Source organism: Aquarana catesbeiana, linkage group LG03, assembly GCF_042186555.1.
Source record: "Aquarana catesbeiana isolate 2022-GZ linkage group LG03, ASM4218655v1, whole genome shotgun sequence".
In the NCBI taxonomy this organism is placed as follows: Eukaryota; Metazoa; Chordata; class Amphibia; order Anura; family Ranidae; genus Aquarana; species Aquarana catesbeiana.
In genome coordinates, this window is record NC_133326.1 from 87,886,162 (window position 1) to 87,903,692 (window position 17,531).

At 41.0% G+C, this 17,531-nt stretch overlaps 1 protein-coding gene across 3 annotated transcripts in view; it reads left to right on the forward strand.

The window, feature by feature from the left end:
* MYZAP (myocardial zonula adherens protein) overlaps positions 1-17,531 on the forward strand; it is a 145,794-nt gene that overhangs the window by 114,362 nt on the left and 13,901 nt on the right. For all 3 annotated transcript variants that reach the window (XM_073618803.1, XM_073618806.1, XM_073618804.1), the window contains 3 exons: positions 838-921; positions 1,538-1,638; positions 16,327-16,374. In XM_073618803.1, coding sequence (XP_073474904.1) covers positions 838-921; positions 1,538-1,638; positions 16,327-16,374 — 233 coding nt within the window. The remainder of the gene's footprint in view (positions 1-837; positions 922-1,537; positions 1,639-16,326; positions 16,375-17,531) is intronic.

Genomic DNA, 17,531 nt, shown 5'->3' on the forward strand with positions numbered 1-17,531 from the left:
GACCCCCCCGGGAGGGGTGTTTGCCACCCCCCCCCCCTAAAATATTCAGCACCATCCGCCACAGCTGTGCATGCTCCCAATCTTCCGCTGAGGCACCTCACTGCTACTATTGTAGAGCAAGCAGTGACTGTTATGTCTGGTCACATTGTGTATGTTCACATACACAAAGGGATAAGGGGGGCATGGAGAACATACTTAGCCACCCTGGAGCAGGAAGTCTGAGAATAGCAGAAAAAAAGCTTGCATTTGAGAGGAGAAATGAAGAAATACAGAAACAGAAGGTACATTTGTAATTTATATTTAAACATGTTGGATTTACTTTATTTTATAAAAAAAGTGTGAGTTTAGTATCACTATAACTTGCACATTGAAAGCTGACCCTATTTAATATACGGGTTCATTAATTACATAGTTAATCTGTTTGAAAGAAAGACACTATCCAGTTCAACCAACATTAATGTTAAAAAAACAAAACAAACAAAAAAAAAACAACAATAAATATATTTTACATAAAATAGTATAAACAACTGACTCTGCCTCATACTTAAGCCTAGTACACTTGGGCGCTGATCGGAGTGTTCTGGCGGGGGCATCCCCCTGTCAGAACACAATAGCACAGCAGGGGAGAGCGCTGTATTAACATTGTATGGTTAGTACAGCGGCTCCTCCAGAACTGTCAGGTTTTTTTTCGTTCAGCCCTGCTGGGTTGAATGAACAAAAACAAATAGTGTGTAGTAGGCTTTACAGGCCAATTGAGCTGGTTATATGCTCTGATAAAGCAACATATAAAATAAAATACAGAATTTATACTGAAAACTGATTTTCTATTTAATGCAGATTGAGCTTCTAAGGAAAAAGGTCCACTACAAAGACTTGCTTATTCAACAGCTGCTGGAAAGGATAGCACTTTTGGAAGGAGAGGTATGACGTAAAATCGGATCTACAGTTTTTGTTTATAAATGATTCACTGGTAAAATGGCCACAATGAGGAACCTCTGGTCTATTTGAAGATGACTTCACTTGCAGGCCAATAGCAGTCATTTGTAGCTTCTTAGTGCGTCACATCAATAGGCTTTATTATGGTCTATTTGCTTTGGATAAGGTTAGGCTTCATGGTGTTTTTCTGGTCATTACTACTACAGTTTTGGGTCTATTCTCTCAAATTAGCAGCAGTGTTGTAATGCGTGACAAGTATAAGCTGGTGTACAGTGCTGCCTTTGTTTGACTGAATAACTGTACACCTCCCTTTCTTGAAGTGTAGCGACGGAAGCCTATTATTGGGGCTGTTCTGGCTGTTTTAGTCTATTCTGCTGATGATCATGTATTTATAGTGACTCACGTTATAAAGCATTGTTTTCAGATCTTTAATTTTAACCTGTACATTTAGTGTTAATCACACTACACTAGTGCTTCGAACAAAATAAAAAAAAAAATCTTGTATGCAGCAAGACATGTTTGACTTTTTTTTGTATGGATAAAATAAAACCATGAATGCAGGCTTAAAACTGTTCTGATGCAATTTTACGGTCTTGTTTAGAATAATGAATTACAAGACAAGATGGAGTACTTAATGGCAAATCAGCCAAAGGAAAAACCAGAGACCAAAGATGCGGAGACATCCTGTGATCTCCAACAGAGGTAAACAATAATAATTTATTTTCGGTAGTGGTAGAGAAAATTGGTCAAGAAATCTGTATCCTAGAGATCAGAACCAAAGGGGTGGCCATCATTGACGAGTCCATTATGCAAGGTAAGAGGTATCCCAGGTTGCTTGGTAACTAGGACAATCACAGTGGGACTAGGGCTGGCCATGAGTGGATTGTTTTCTGTTCATTCAGCCAGTGGGCTGAACGGAAAAAGGTGAACAGATTTCTTCCATCCACACAATTGAGGCGGATAGAGAAATTCCCACTGAGACATTGTATTCTGACAGCGGGGACTCACTGCTGTCAGAATACACTCATCAGCAGCTGCAGGCCATTGGCAGCAATTGCTGACTGAGAACATTTTTCCAACAAGCCCATTGGACAATGTTCATTAGATCAGCTTTCATTCAAGCAGGAGCAGCCACACATGGTTCAGCAGGGACCGACCAAATTTTGATCTATCTATGTCCACCTTGTCCTGTCCCTTTTTTAAAGCAGATTCTGCTGGTGGAAAGCAGCAGGAAACAATGAAGGTTGAAGCAGCAAGTCCAGTCTAGGGCCCAAGTTGTTGAGCATGTGCACAGTGTGTTATCCCAGATCCAATTGTAGCGTTATTTGAGAACCTGAGCAACCTTGTGATCAAAGTATGTGGGGTAGTGTTATTCAGAGAGCTCTGAAAGGGTTTACCGAATTTTACAGTATCTCACAAAAGTGAGTACACCCCTCACATTTTTGTAAACATTTTATTATTGTTGCCAGTGGTTTAGACATTAATGGCTGTGTGTTGAGTTATTTTGAGGGGACAGCAAATTTACACTTTTATACAGGCTGTACATTCACTACTTTACATTGTAGTGAAGTGCCATTTCTTCAGTGTTGTCACATGAAAAGATATAATAAAATAAAAATGTGAGGGGTGTACTCACTTTTGTTAGATACTGTATGAATGGTAATCTTTACTGCCAAAAACAAAGAAATGAACAAAAAAAAATCCTGACTTTTAGCCCCTGTGACAATAGAAGCCAGGACATAGTGGGGGAGATTTACTAAAACTGGTGCACACAGAATATAATGCAGCTGTGCGTAGCAACCAATCTGCTTCTAGGTTTAATTGTCAAAGCTTAGTGAAATGAACTGAAGTTAGACGCTGATTGGTTACTATGCACAGCTGCACCAGATTCTGTGTGCACCAGTTTTAGTAAATCTCCCCCACGATGTCCTGGGGTCCATTGTCACAGGAGCTAAAAGTCAGGATGACAGTAAAGAGTTAATTTGAACTCTTTCAAAGCTCACTGAGGAACACTACCCTAACTTTCCCTGACCGATACAAAGACAGCAATAAACACCTAAAATGGATCCCGAGCACTCTCCACTTTCCAGAACTAAAAAATGTTTTGGCTTTGGATACACTTAGAGTGTTTATTGCATGTTTTTTTCCCTTGGGGCTCTTATTGTTACATGGTTGCAGATTCCTTCAGATTCCAGAAAATATTCTTTAAAGCGTAAATCCTCTTTTGTTGAGAAAAAAAACATTCCCCTATGGGTGATGTATGTACATTGCAAGGATTGTGACAAAGTTTGATGCAGATTCCTATGTTTTGTTATTCTGAAGTAATCACTGTTTGTTCCTCTGTGCCCCTGTGCCAAGGGAGTCTAATGGGAGTGGTTTCATAATTATCAATCAGTTGCAGCAGCTGCAGGGTACTAATGAGGAAAGCTGTTGGGCCTGCATCCCTTAAGACGTGTTCCTATTACATTTTTAGTAAGGTTGAATAAAGACACCAGTCCATCCAGTTCAACGTGCGTGAGTGTGGGTGCATGTCTACAATTGTCCCTATCGCTGTACATTGTGTCTCATTAAGATGCTCATCTATTATATTATTATTTATTTAAGGTACCCATATAGCGCCATCATTTTACGCAGCACTCCACACATACATCGCACCCCACCCTCAAGGAGCACACAATCCAAGGTCCCCAATTCACATTCATATACTAGGGCAAATTTTGGACAGAAGCCAATTAACCTACCAGCATGTCTTTGGAGTGTGGGAGGAAACCCAAGTACCTGGAGGAAACCCACGTAGGCACAGGGAAAACATGCAAACTCCAGGCAGGTAGTGTCGTGGTTGGGATTTGAACCAGCGACCCTTCTTACTGCTAGGCAAGAGTGCTACCCACTACACCACTGTGCCACCCACAGCACTGTGCCGCCCAAATTGGGAGTATCTCACCAAAAATTACATTTTTGTTGCAGGGGATGCCTGAAATCTGACTTGTATCTCAGTGCAGACTTCTGGGAAACTCAGTAAGCTAATCACACAAGCAGGAAATTATGTTTCTGGGGGGCGTTCTGTACACATTCTGTATACAGAACACCTCCAGGTAGCCATATTGCATTGCATTTTCAGAAAATTACAGAAGCTGCAGATTGAAAAGGAAAGATATTTTTTAATAACATTCAATTATAATATGACTTGTGTCGCAATTGCATACACTATATTATTTTTTTCTTTATTTTCTATCCCCCCCCCCAAATTGAGTTACCCTTTAAGTAATACTTGAACTACATACCATCTAGTGCTTATTTACCAGGAGCATACCGGAAATTCTTGCTTGGCAGTAAAAATCCATCCATCTCTGTGTTTTTATCTTGATTTGTTGTCACATGGACAGTCACATTAATTGTTCTAGTAGTCGTGACTGCCGGTAGCCAGTAATGACATACATGATTAACCTGAAAAACATGTAGACTATTCCGTGTATATCATGCTGACATAAAGCTTCATATTTTGAAAGAAACTGGACTTACCAGCTTTTGAAATCTACCAAAACGTGTTTACTTTTGGATTGCATTCCTTTCTACACACTGATATGTGCTGGTTATTACAAACCTCTCATCTGCCTATATAAATAGGTTTAAAATAGCCATCATTTTATCATTTTTATTGTCAATGATGCATTTGTGTAGAACACAGGAAGAGGCGTGAACATTTACAAATGACCTGAAAAAGAACTATAGGGCTAAAAAGAAATACATGTAAAATAGACTTTGTGCATAATACTATACTTAAAAGGTTTATAACTGCTATGTCTGTTTGGTGGATCTCACAACCCATGTTAGAGTCTCCTTTGGACCGAATATTTGAATATTCTTGCTTTATTCCTAATTCTATTTGTATTAGTTTTTAAAAGAGAGTAACATTACAAGGACATGATATAAATATGGTAGCACAGTGAATATACAATAATATATATAAAAAAATACACTGTCAGTGTAGCATGACAATAAAACGAAGGTGGAAGCGCCTGAAAACATTCTATCTGGGCATTAATTCTATTAATATATATATATATCCCTTGGCCTCCGCGATTCTGCTCTATCCTGGTTCTCTGGCTATTTATCACAGCGCTCCTTCAGTGTCACCTACAACTCTGTCTCCTCCTCTCCATTGCCCCTTTCTGTGGGGGTCCCCCAAGGCTCGGTTCTTGGACCCCTTCTCTTCTCTATCTACACCACCTCCCTTGGTCACCTAATAACTGCCCACGGCTTCCAATACCACTTATACGCTGATGACACCCAAATCTATCTGTCTACTCCTCACCTCACTCCTTCAGTCTCCTCTCGCATTACTAACTTACTAACTGACATATCAGCATGGATGTCGCACCACTTCCTTAAACTAAATCTCTCTAAAACTGAGCTATTAATATTCCCCCCTGCCCGTGCCCCCCTCCATGACTTTTCCATCAAAATCAACAATGCAACCATCAGTCCCTCCCCTCACGCCAGGGTACTAGGTGTAATCCTAGACTCCGACTTGTCATTTCAGCCTCAAATCCAATCATTGTCAAAAGTTTGTAGAATTCACCTCCGTAACATCTCTAAAATTCGCCCTTTTTTAACAAATGAAACCACCAAGCTCCTCATTCACTCCCTTGTTATCTCTCGCCTTGACTATTGCAACTCCCTTCTCATTGGCCTACCGCTCCATAGGCTATCCCCTCTTCAGTCTATCATGAATGCTGCTGCCAGACTTATCCACCTTACCAACCGCTCAGTGTCTGCCAACCCTCTACTTCAATCCCTACACTGGCTCCCAATCACCCAGCGAATTAAATTCAAAATTCTAACCACAACATACAAAGCCATTCACAACTCTGCCCCAAGCTACATCACTAATCTTGTCTCCAAATATCACCCAAATCGTCCTCTCCGCTCTTCTCAAGACCTCCTGCTTTCAAGCTCTCTCATCTCCTCCTCCCATGCTCGTCTCCAGGATTTCTCCAGAGCCTCTCCCATCCTCTGGAACTCGCTACCTCCATCTATCCGGCTATCCCCTACTCTTGCTACCTTCAGGCAATCCCTGAAAACTCATCTCTTCAGGAAAGCCTATCACGTCTCCAACTAATCTCCTACCACTTCCACCAGCTCATTCCCCACAGTTACAACCTTTTGTACCACCTGCCCCACCCTATTAGATTGTAAGCTCTTCTGAGCAGGGCCCTCTTAATCCTATTGTATTGTATTGTATTGTATTATATTATAACTGTATTGTCTCCCTTTTATATTGTAAAGCGCTGCGTAAACTGTTGGCGCTATATAAATCCTGAATAATAATAATAATAATAATAATATATATATATATATATATATATATATATATATATATATATATATATATATATATATATATAAAATATATATATACAGTCATGGCCAAAAATATTGGCACCCCTGCATTTCTGTCAGATAATGCACCACTTTGTCCAGAAAATTGTTGCAATTACAAATGTATAGGCATTCTCATGTTTATTTCTTTTGTTTGTATTGGTATGACACAAAAAAGTGGAAAAGCAAAAAAGCCAAATCTGACAGATCCCAGGCAAAACTCCAAAATGGACTGGACAAAATTATTGGCACCTTCTCAAAGTTGTAAGAAATAATTGCATTCCAAGTTTGTGATGCTTCTGTCATTTGTAATCAAAGTCACCTGTATCCGGTAACACGTGCTGACAATATAGAAATCACACCGGCAACCAGTTAAAATGGTGAAAAATTCACTCAACCTTTCTGTTGTGTCTCTGTGTGCCAAACGAAGAATGGAGAAGAGAAAGAGCAGCAAAGAATTGTCTTGAGGATTTGAGATAAAAAAATGTGGAAAAGCATGGACAATCTCAAGGTAAAAAGTCCATCTCCAGAGATCCTAATGTTCCTGTGTCCACTGGGCACACCATTGTGAAAAAGTTTACAGCCCATGGCACTGTAGCTAATCTCCCTGGACGTGGATGAAAGAGAAAAAATGATCAAAGATTGCAACAAAGGATTGTTCGAATGGTGGATAAAAAACCTTGACCACTTTCCAGACAAATTCAAGCTGACCTTTAGTCACAGGGTACAACTGTGTCAGCTCCCACTATACGTCTCCATCTGAATGAAAAGGGACAGTATGGTAGGAGATCCAGGAAGACCCCACTGTTACACAGAAACATAAAAAAGCCAGATTTAGAGTTTGCCAAAACTTAACTGAGGAAGATAAAATCCTTTTCGGAGCATTTGCTGTGGATAGACGAAACTAAATTTACAGTTTTTTGGTAAAGCTGTCAGTCTAGTGTTTTTAGAAAAAAATGAGGCCTTCAAAGAAAAGAACACAGTCCCTACAGTAAAACATGGTAGAGGGTCACTGATGTTTTGGGGTTGCTTTGCTACTGCAGGCACTGAATGTCTCGACCATGTGCATAGCATTATGAAATCTGAAGACTACCAAAGAATTCTGGGGTGCAGTGTAGGGCCCAGTGTCAGAAAGTTGGGTCTCTGTCAGAGGTCATGAGTCTTACAGCAGGGCAATGACCCAAAGCACACGTCAAAAAGCACCCAGAAATGGTTTAAGACAAAGTGCTGGAGAGTACTGAACCGGCCAGTAATGAGCCCAGATCTAAATCTCATAGAGCACCTGTGGAGAGATCTCAAAACAGCAGAAGAAGGAACCCTTCCAATCTGAGAGACCTGGAGCAGTTGGTTAAAGATGAGTGGTCCAAAATTCCAGTAAAGAGGTGTAAGAAACTTATTGATGTTTACAGGAAGTGTTTGAATTTAGTTTTTTTCTTTCCAGGGCCTGTGCTACCAACTATTAAATTGAGGGTGCCAATAATTTTGTCCAGTTAATTTTTGGAGTTTTGTGTCAGTGTCAGATTTGGCTTTTTGTTTCTCACTTTTTTGTGTCTTACCAATACAAACAAAAGAAATAAACATGAGAATGCTCAAACATTTGTAATTGCAACAATTTTTTGGGTGAAGTGATGCATCATCTGACAGAAATGCAGGGGTACCAATATTTTTGGGCATGACTGTGTGTATATATATATATATATATATATATATATATATATATATATATATATATATCACCCTCTATCAATAGGTAGGTGCTAGTAATGTTTTTTTTTTTACTAGGTACTGTCAGCACAGGCTAATTTAGGCAGGCCTATGCTGCAAGCTAGGCCTGTCTGTTTTGATCTGGGGCTGGGAGTCTGTGAGGGAACTTTGCCTCTACACGGACATTGGCATTGTCTTTGTCACCACACGGTCGGTGATAAAGAACTCCTGGAGCAGAAGGGGCAGGTGAAGCTGTCGGAACGTATGGTCCGGTCAAGTTCCTCATCAAGGACTCAGGGGGGTGAAAGGTGAGCCTTAATAGAAGAAGATGTGACATTGCTTCAGTTCAGAATAAGTTTGTGCAGGAGGGGAAATGAGGAGAAGCTTTGTGCAGGAGGAAAGAAGTTTCTGGGAACATCATTTTTACACGGTCAGAAGTGGTGTCCTCATTCTCTACACGGTATTGAATGAGGAATACTTGGAAGCACAGTCTGCAGGAGTAGAGCAGAGAAGGAGCAACAGTCTGCATGGAGATGCAGGAGGAGAAACATAATATTTACAGATGCACATCATACCTTCTGGCTCTAAATATGTGCTAATGTGTATATTCTTTAAAATATGATGGCAATTAATCGATCCTATGGGCATCCCATATACCCTTTTCCCATCCAAGTTGTACCCCCCAATAAAACAACAAAAACAAACCAGCAAAAGACTGTTCATTGTCTCTGCAAGTGATGTATGAAGTCTGGCAGTGGGGTGAATTGGTGGATTGTTTGTTACTAGTGGCAACTATATCGCTACATATTTATATATATATATATATATATATATATATATATATATATATATATATATATATATATATATCTTATTTGTCATCATAAGGAAAAGTAATAAAAAACTATTGAAAGAATGATCTAATCACAAAGGTTAGGTTTGGGTATCACGCCCAAACCCTCTTGGAAGGAACAGAATGCAAATTTGATATTACTGCACAAAGTCCTACAGGAGTAACACATATAAAAAAGATTGATATTCATCAGCTAAGCAAAGAGAGGAAAAGGTCAGGAAGGTGTCACATCAGTGGGTAAGAGACCTATCCTAGTTATCCCATGTCTGATGAAATAGTTTCATGGTATCCTTTATTTTAGTTGTTAGCTGTTCTATCTGTCTTATTTCCGCTATGGAGTCTAGGAGCTGCACCTGAGAAGGGGCATTAGGGGATCTCCAATGTACGGAGATGAGCCTCCTAGCAGCAGTCAGGATATGATTCATCAAATGTTTAGAGTGTTTGGAGATGCTTGAGAAAGGCAACAAGTGAACAGTGAATATTTGAATATTCTATTGGAAAAGGAGACACTTGGTAGACAGTTCTGAGCCTTTAGCCTTCCAAACAATTCAGCTGATTTAGTGCATTGAGCCAAAAAGACATATGACAGCGGCTAGGGGATGGTTCGGTTACCCAAACATAATCCATGGTGTTTGGCCTATGGATAAGCTATGGCCACCTATTTGGTACATGGTTCCAGAACGCACGACGTGTGGGTGAACCACAACTTAACAACAAAATGGCCACTAGATGCTCCTTTGCAGTTCTGCACCACTGTGAGTCCAACCTTAAATCGTTAGTTCACCTTTACCAAAGAACAGCCTATGCAAGTGATCGTGTCTGTAGATAAAAACAAACCGTGCAACTGTGAATAAAGTTGGGTAATGCCCTTGCTATAGGTGTAGGCCATTTACGCATAGAGAAAACCTTGCAACTGCACTAAGGGCCCTTTAACATTGAGCTGCGGGTTGCGTTAGCTTTACCATCATTTTAGCGATGCTTTTCGGCCACTAGCGGGGCGCTTTTAACCCCCCGTTAGTGGCCGAAGAAAGAGTTAAATGCACTCTAAAAGCGCCACTGCCGAAGCACCTACAAAGCGCTTCACCAAGGGTTGCCAATTTATTTCAATGGGCAGGGACAGTTTAGGAGGGCTCCTCCACCGCCCCAAAGATGCTGATTGCAGGACTTTTTTTAACGTCCTGCCAGCGCAGCGCCCCAGTGTGAAAGCACCTGAAAAATGCATCCAGTGTGAAAAAAGTGAAAAGAATATAGCAGTAAGGACACCAACAGATATAAATGGGTCATAACAACTAATATACAAAAGTGCTGTGCTTATACAATATAATGCACATTATAAATAACAAAGAAAACTAGTGAATTCAATTACATCAATAAAGTCCAGTGAAAGTGAAAAAAGTACAATAAAGTGGCAAATGTGAACGGTGTGAAATCTTCAACAAGTGTCCATATATTCATACACCAATGTGTACCTCCACTAAACACTAAATGGCTCCTGCTTACCAGAACACTTTTACCCCTTATTACAAAGCAGTCAAAACAAGCTTGTGATACAGCCAGGCTTCCAACACAGAGCTGGCCACAATCTCCATTTCAGGTCAGGACTCACGGATCACTCTACAGTTCAACAGTGTATCATAATTAAAAGAAAAACCAGGGGAACTGCATAGTTTAAAACCAATAAAAAGTGCTTCTATTTAACCATATAACATACTTAAAAAAACAGTAAAAACAACACATACATGAATTGTGGCCTGGTTCAAATGAGGGGTTGGCCCATACCAGGTTCACAGAGCATGAAGACGTCACAAACTCAGACTCTTTCCTATACGTTTTGCTACAAATTTTGCTACAAATTGCACCTTCCATATACCATTTACGCACCTCCTGAAACCTGGCCTTAAAAATAAAACTCCTAGAGATGACATTATCCCATACTGTCTTTTTGCTAGAATGTTGCTAATACACTCCCAGCCATAATGGCTTACCCCCGCCATCACAGGAACAAGTTCTTAAACCCCCCACACATGTGTGGTCCACCATTTTGGCAGTTGCAGCATCGCCAAGCTCCATGCGAGGGGGTTTGAACTAACCCTTTAACCGCTTCTGGACTGCTCACCGCACATTTTTTGTGGCAGGGCGGCCCAGCTGTGCGAAACAACGTTCCTGTATGCTGTGGCTTTTTTCCGGGTCTGGGGCGCGTGCCCCCGGCGACCCGTTCCCATTGTAATTGGACATAGCGGGAGCCAATCAGGAATTCTGGCTGACACGATGTCCGCCGGGACCCACCGATCAATCCGAGGAGAAGCAGAATGGCAGTCTGCCTATGTAAACAAGGTAGAGCGCCATTCTGCCAGAAGGGAAAATGGAGATCTTGAAACCGGGATCTCTGTCTTCCCCATCAAAGCACACCCTCCACAGTTAGAAAGCACCTCTTAGGGACACACTTAACCCCTTGATCGTCCCTGATGCTAACCCCTTCCCTGCCAGTGTCATTAGTGCAGTGACCGTGCATTCTTTTTAGCACTGATCACTATAATAATGTCATTGGTCCCCAAAAAATATCAGTTAGGTGTCCGATCTGTCCACCGCAATGTCGCAGTCCTGCTAAAAATTGCTGATCACTGCCATTACTAGTTAAAAAAAAAAAAAATTAATAAAAATATTTCATTCTTTGCAGGCGCGATAACATTTGTGCAAACCAATCAATATACGTTTATTGGGATATTATTTACCAAAAATATGTAGCAGAATACATATTGACCTAAATTGATGAAGAAATTAGATTTTTTTTATTGGGTATGTTTTATTGCAGAAAGTAAAAAAAAATAGTTTTTTTTTCAAAATTGTCAGTCTTTTTTTGTTTATAGCACAAAAAATAAAGACCTCAGAATTGAGCAAATACCACCAAAAGAAAGTAAGAAAGCTCTATTTGTGGGGGAAAAAAAGGACATACATTTTATTTGGGTACTGCGTCGCACGATCGCGCAATTGTCAGTTAAAGCAACGCAGTGCCGTATCGCAAAAAATGGCCTGGTCAGAAAGGGAGTAAGTGGTTAAGCTGGCCATTTGCACAGTAGAGTTTAATTCAAACAATTTAAATTTTAATAACGTTTGTTTTTTGTAATCGTTAGTGGGGTCAAATGGACGTTTGTTTTCAATTCCGAGCAAACGACTTTCTAACCATGAATGTGTTTTTTGTTCAGGAAAATCCATTCATTCTAAAACGGAAGGTTTTTGAAATACTGTTGAACGACATTCAAATGTTTGTTCAAAATTCTACTAGTGTATGGCCAGCTTTAAGCCTGGTATACGGTAGAAGTTTTGTTTTTTTTCATTCAAACGAACGAAAAGAAACTGAAGGGCTCAGGAGGAGCCACTGTGCTTACAATTCAATGTTAGTACTGCGATATCCCCTGCTGAGTTAATATGTTCTGATAGGGGGACGGACACCCCCGCCAGAACACACCAGTCAGCGGCTGAGAGCGATGATCGGATGCCGATCAGAAGACCTTTTATGATCATGCCCCTTCGAACAGACTTCTGTCGGGCTGGCTGCCATACACACGGGCCGAATCTCGGACGGTTTCTATTGAACTGGCTGATGCCGCACAACATTCGGCCGTGTGTACTGGGCTTTAGTCAAACTTCTAGATTGTATGGGGGACAAAAGGATCAGTTGTATGATATGCAGATGTGATTATACAGCCAGACTTCCACCATGCCATTCAATTGGGAAACACATTTTAATTCCTGTTTTTATTTTTTCTTTCCAATAGATGTTTATAAAGGGACTTTTGTACAGGGTACAAAGTCTGGTGAACTGTTTATTCTTTTTATGTGCTAACAGCACACTAGTCATTACTCTCTCATATTATCTAACACTTTTTTAAGCTATATTTAAAGTGGAACTAAAGGTCTTAATACTCACCTTTTTAATTGTCATCTTCTCTTGCTTGCAAATCTTTGGCTGTCTTCATTAGCTAGCATAGAACAACATCACTCCTACATATGACATGCAGAGATTGGCCCAGCACTGTAAGCTGAGCTTCACAGCAAGCAGGCAGGTAGGGGCATTTTATTGCAGAAGAGACATTGCAAGCTTCTTCTGCACTAAAAGTCTATGTGCTCGTTGTTTGTTTTTGTAGCGCTCACTCCCGCAGGAGCCTGCATTTTTAAGGTCCCTAGGGTCTTTTCCCATGGTTGCTCCGCAGCCAGGCACACAATCACTCCTTTGGTTCAATGAACAGTGGAGGGGTATGCTTTTCAGATGATTTATTGTAGAACTTGAACTTGGATAGTTTCAGGGTAACTGTGGGATACTCCAAATTTTAGCAGTAACTTGAGGACACGAATCTTCCTGTTAAGATCTGAGCAGAGTCTTTTCAAAAGCAAATAGTGGAGTGAACTTTGTAACATTAACTTGAGGATGCTAAACTTCCTTCTAAAGATTTGAGCACAAGCAAATGCTGGACCAAGCTTTTGAAGAGCACTTTAGTAGTGAATTTCCTTTAGGTAGTGTGATGGACTCGGGACACCCCTTTGGGTATCTCCGCCAAGAAACTGCTTCCCAAGTCCTGGAACACGAGAACAATGGATCTGGCTATAGTTACCCCAAGAACCAGGCAACCCCAGTTTAGGAGTACACCAGAATAAGAATACAGGCTTATATACACTTGAGAAAGACATTCCCCCCTCCTGATCATATTACCCTAATAATACAACTGTAACCATAAACATAAATTAACATAAGCTAATTAACTAATAATTTACCCAGCCTAGGTATAAACACAGACCACAAGGGCAGTGTGCTAGTAGACAATAGCTTAGTTAGCACAATAAACAATGGGTGGAAAACCCCCTAGTAGGTTCAGTAGACATACTTGTAATAAAAACATTATAGCAGACACCCCCAGACAGGTGGCTTGCTGATGACATCAGCATCTGCTATGAGTCCCAACAGTATGAAGCAGTCACTATTTTTAATATGGCAGTTAGGCCCTATACAGGGATCCCAGAGTTTGTGTGTCTTAGAGAGACATGGACTTGAATCCAAAGTAATATTACTTGAAGGGTTCCCAGGCATGCACCTCACAAAGAGTATTGTTCCCTTAAAATCCAGGGCCCGTAATCAGTAGACAAAAGGCTAGCATTCAGTCCCCTCCAAAAGCCTCTGTCCCGGGAGAGTCTATCACAGGCAGAACTGAGTCTGTTGCAGGAGATGAGAGAAAGAGAGAGAGAGAGAATGAATATTGCAATACATCGTTGATGATAGATCTAAAGGAGCTTGCAAAATTGAACTCAGAAACCGAAAAAAAGACTGACAGGAGAGGTTTGTATTGGTTTCTTCTGTCATAAATGCTTCTCCATGCCTGACTGCTTAATTGTACACTGAGCATATGCAGATCCGAACGCAGAAAGAAGACCATGACCAGAGCAGTGCAGCACTGGAGGGCATCGTTTGGTACATGAGTCTGCAATAATATGCAGTGCATGCTAGCTTGTTTGGCAGCCCATGGAAATAAATAAACAGAAACAAACCAAAAAAATTGCTAGCAAATGTACTGGTCTAGAGACCCAATTGTTGTCTATTGACAAGGTGAATGGAAAGCATAGTGGCCATATCGTGTACCTGGTAGCAGAGCCTGATATGATAAGGAATCATCTTACGCCTCTGACTCAGGGCCCCTGATAGTGTGAACAGAAGGCGAAGGAATAAGGAATATGGATTAGCATGTGAAGATGCAGAGAAGTCCACCCAGAGGAGTCATCCTGTTTACTGGCATGCCCATCCTGACAGTCCCAGAGTGCTTTCAAAATGTCATATACTGGTCAGCCCAGGTACAATAACATATGGTACCACTACCCTTCTGAAGTGCTCTTAGTTATAAATAGTTCTGTGATAGAGTGGATAAATCATAAAATCTGAAGGACAAAAGCAGAGCTGTCAAACTGAAATTAATTGCCCTATAATCTTTTAGGGATCGTTTACACCATAATGCCTGCATTCAGTGTTCAGTTATGCATGGACATTTGCAGTATGTTTTTATCGTGTTCGCAGTGTGTTCAGGTACTTTCAAAGAAAAACTGTTTAAAAAAAAAATGCAGAATTCTGTACTTTTGTAAAAACACACTTATATGCGCCACAATAGTGTAAACTAGGCTCATTGAAATACATTCATTTTTGTATCTTGTATATGCTTTTTTATTATGTTTAAAAATGGGCTCAACCGCATCTGGTGTAAATAAGCTTGGTACACCCCGGGTAGACCAACACACGGCAACATGGGATGCTTGGCACCAAGGGATAGATCCGCCTTGATTCCAAGAAGACCCCCCCCCCCCCCCCCCCTGTATATTGTAAGCACTTGGAGCCCAGGAGAGACGAGCCCAATTGATTGGAGCTTTTCTATATCTCTTTCCCTCTCTTTTCTCCTCTTCATTCCACCCTTTTCCTCTTTTTTTTTTTTTTTTTAATCTCTGGAAGAGCAGGCCATGCAATCATAAATTACAGAACGTTCTAATGGAATGTTTGACAAAGAAGCTCTCACTGCTATTTCTCCAGGATTGTGTCCGTCTCCTCTATAGAGCTGTAACCTAGCTAACTATCATAGGTGTGTGCACAGGGTGTGCCAGGTGTGCCTGGGCACACTCTAATCGCCTTGTGTGGTGCATATTCCCCCCTGTTTTGACCACTGATATTTCATCCCAAAAAAAAAGTTACAAAATAAAATACTTTAAAAAGAATAAAAATAAAACTGCTGACACTGTCCACTGCCCTACTGACACCATCAGTACATATACACATGCATATGTATTTGAGCTTTGGGGTGCACACCCTAATGCAAGAGGCTGCGCACACCTATGCTAACTATGCCATTAAACTTTGTGTTAATCCTGATGTATCATGGTCGCCTATACCCTCTCTAGAGTTGTTTGTTATCACCACCTCTCTCTTTCCTCCCTCAACTGTCCATCTTAAAAAAGCTTGGTTACACCACAATCCTTGCATTCGATGTGCGTTCCTTCATTAGTGATTACATGCATTTGCAATGCGTTTTTAGTGTGCATACATAGGTTTGCAGTGTGTCTTTTGAAATATTTTTTTACATTTTTTTTTTTTTTGCATTGCGTGTGCATACATTTGAGTGCATTTATGTGCATTTACGCATGCTTGCAGTGCGTTCTGTTCAAAATGCAGCATGCTCTACTTTTTTTAAATGCACATAAAAGCACTGCAATGGCATAAACTAGGCTCTTAGAAATACATTTTTTTTTTTTTTTTTGTGCATTTGCGTTTGTACTGCATTCATACTGCATTTCAAATGCAATCAAAATCATTTGGTATATAAGAGCTATTTTTTGACAACTATATACAATTACAGCAATGTTCTGTAGTTGTCAATGTTTCATGTAAAGCCAATCACTTATACTACTACTTTTTTCTCCTTTAGTGAACCCATGAACCTACCAAAAACTCCAAAAGCGCCAATTACTGCAGAGTAAGTTTTTATTCAATTCTTTTTTCTTTTTTTTTTTTTTATAAAAAAGATAATAGCAGTGTTCCCTTCAGAATGTGGCATCCTTGTCCTGCCTTTCCACCTTGTCCAACCAATGAACACTTTACATTCATTGAGAAAGTGCAAAGCAATCTGAATGGCGCCTGTGCCGAGCAATTGACCTCCTGTGTTCAAAATGCAGCCAGGAAGTTGCTCGGCGCAGGACTTGAAAGCAAATGGAGATCACTGGAGTACCTTTGTCTACTTCATTGGTTTCCAGAATCCAGGGGCATCACCCAGGTATGGTATATTACAGAGGCGTAACTAGAACCTTCAGGGCCCGATGCAAGAAAACATGATGGGCCCCCCTTCCATCCGAGCCCCGGGCTTCCAATTTTGGTAGGGTGTCCATGGACATCCTCCCAAAACCGTGCTTCCCGCATGACCCCTGGGACATGCATCCAGCGCAATCACAGCGGCCCTTTACTGTAAACAGACTTGCCGGATATCCGCAGCCCTTTCCTCCCACGCTGTGTCTGTGTTAGGAAAGGACTGCCATTAACTATCAAGAATGTCAGTAAATTGTTTACACTGATAACCAGTGCCCCAATCATCAGTGCCATCTATCAGTGCTCATCAATGCCACCTATTAGTGCCCATCAATGCTGCCTATCAGTGCTCATCAATGCCGCCTATCAGTGCCCATCACTTCCCACTACAAGTGTTACCTATCAGTGCTCATTAATGCCACCTATTAGTGCCCATCACTTTTGCCTATCGGCACCGCCTATCAGTGCTCATTAATGCCACCTAACAGCGCCCATCAGTGCCACCTATCAGTACTCCTTAATTCTGCCCATCAAAGCCCATCAATACTCCCTGAGTTCTGCCTATCAGTGTTCCTCAGTGCCCATCAGTACCACCTATCAGTGCCCATCAATGCCACCTATCAGTGCAGCCTATCAGTGCACATTAGTGCCTCCTATCATTGCTGCCTATCAGTGCCCATGAATGTGGCCTATCAGTGCCCATCAGTGCCTCCTATCAGTGCCCATCAGTGCCTTCTATCAGTGCCCATCAGTGCCTTCTATCAGTGCTCATTAGTGCCTCGTATCAGTGCCTCCTATCAGTGCCCATAAATTCCTCCCATCAGTGCCCAT